Consider the following 1,885-nt stretch of genomic DNA (forward strand, 5'->3'; position numbering starts at 1 on the left):
CCGTCCGCGCCGCCAGGGGGCGCTCGCGGGCTCCCGGCGGGACCGTGCGCCACGTGGCCCGGAAACGCGCTGGACGCCTGCGCCGCGAAGCCTTGCGAGGTGGGCCGCAAGCTGGGCGCGCAGGGCAGCGCGGGCCGCTGAGGGAGGTTGCGCCCGAGTGGGAGCCGGGAGGTGCCAGGCGGGCGGCGCGGGGCCCTGACCTGCCCTCTCCGTGGACGCGGCATGTTGCCCTGGACCCCCCGGCGGTGGGGCGTGGGCGAGGAGCAGGCGCCCGAGGAACAAGGCCCCTCGGCGGGCAGCGACCCCGGCCAGGCCTGGGACTCTGGAGAGGAAGCCCTGCGGGAGCCAAGAACAACCCCACAGGACAGGTGAGGGGCGCTGCCAGCGGCATTTGGGCAAAACCCGCGGGGGCCCACAGTGTGAGATCTCAGTTGTCCCTAGTAGTGAAGAAAGGGTATGATCAGTCTCCCCGCACCGGGCACCCTTGGCCCGGCCTTGGAAGTATTCAGACTTGGAGCAGGGAGGTGATTGCGGGAGGCTGTGACCGAAGCATCTCAGTACCGCCCCTTCCCAGTCCTCAGCCCTGGTTCCGAAGGCCTTCCTGGACCTGGAAAGAGCAGCAGCTGCCTCGGCCGCCCCCAGGCCTGGCTGCCGAGCGGTCACCGGGAACCCCAGGTAGGTACAGGGTCCTGGTATCTTTACCCCCAAGACCCTTTTACCGACTCCTGAGCCGATTTTAATCTCCAGTCCTCCCCCCGCCCAGTTCCCCTACCCCCCCAGATGACCTGGGAGGTGGCCCCGTCAAGGATGACCCTGCTGGCGCCACAGGACCCCAACTGTGAAGCTAAACCGGGACCTCAGCTGGTGTGGGTGAGTTGGGGGTACCTGTGGCACCACCCTCGGGTGGGGCAGGGATGCCTTGGGAGGGGGCTGAAGCTCCAGGAATCTTTCCCATCCCTCCACAGGGGCTCAGCTGTGAGTCAGGCACCTCCTTCTCAGGCCGGACCTTGCGCCATCCCTCATTCTGCCCTGTGTACGAGGCAGCCTCAGGCAGAGGCCTCAGGCCCAGTCTAGCAGGACGTCAGAGTGGAGAGCAGGTGCCCAGGGATGCAGGTATGGCCCTTGGTTCCCTCAGGCTCCGCGGAGAACCAGTGCAGCGCTGGCCACCCTAGCAGCTTCTCCTCCCCAGGGTTCCCGGTGACGTGCTGTGAAGACGTCTTTTTTTCTGACCATCTGCTGCCCTGTGGGCAGCGTGTTCCCCTGTATCTGTCTCAGGCCCGTCAGCAGGTGAGCGCTCTTCGTGCCCTGGCCTCACCCCAGCCTTCACGCAGGGCTCGGGGGGAGACCCTTGCCTCTCCTTTCTCCTCAGGTGATGGGCTCTCTGAAGCTGCTGCTCCCACCCCCAGTCATGTCCCCCAGGGTCCTCCCCGCTCCATCCTCTGGCTGCTCCACCGCCTGGCTCAGTGGGCCTGAGCTGATCGCCCTCACTGGCCTCCTGCAGATGAGCCAGGGGGAGCCAAGACCCAGCTCCCCGGGGGCTCCCATGCCCCCTGCTGGCCCCCCAGACCCTGCCTCTGACCACCCAGGTGCCAGTGGTGGCCAGAGCTGTTCTCACTGCATGGACCCATCTCTCCCACGGGCCCCAGACAGCCAAGGTCCATAGCCCCTCTGGGGGAGAGTGGGCCCCTTACTTCCCCAGGCAGGTTCTGTTGACAATAAACAGTGTTGGTTTGCAAACAGGCTCCTTGTGGCAGATAGCAGAGTGGGGCGAGGAGGCAGGGATAGGGTCTCTTCTTCCACCACGGCTTTGATTGCTCTCCCCTCAGATTCTTGTTACTCATTTCCCTTACAGTCAGGCAGGGGAATCCATGGACCTAGACTTTTC

General features: G+C 65.6%; 1 protein-coding gene across 1 annotated transcript; it reads left to right on the forward strand.

Moving 5' to 3' along the window:
• Positions 1-35: 35 nt before the first annotated feature.
• On the forward strand, positions 36-1,737 carry SAP25 (Sin3A associated protein 25). Its single transcript, XM_032604153.1, has 6 exons — positions 36-368; positions 575-675; positions 764-870; positions 966-1,113; positions 1,190-1,287; positions 1,370-1,737. The coding sequence occupies exons 1-6, from the start codon at positions 223-225 to the stop codon at positions 1,661-1,663; spliced, it is 894 nt and encodes a 297-aa protein (XP_032460044.1). The 5' UTR covers positions 36-222; the 3' UTR covers positions 1,664-1,737.
• Positions 1,738-1,885: the final 148 nt, after the last annotated feature.

The sequence above is a fragment of the Phocoena sinus genome, chromosome 15 (genome assembly GCF_008692025.1).
Source record: "Phocoena sinus isolate mPhoSin1 chromosome 15, mPhoSin1.pri, whole genome shotgun sequence".
In the NCBI taxonomy this organism is placed as follows: domain Eukaryota; kingdom Metazoa; phylum Chordata; class Mammalia; order Artiodactyla; family Phocoenidae; genus Phocoena; species Phocoena sinus.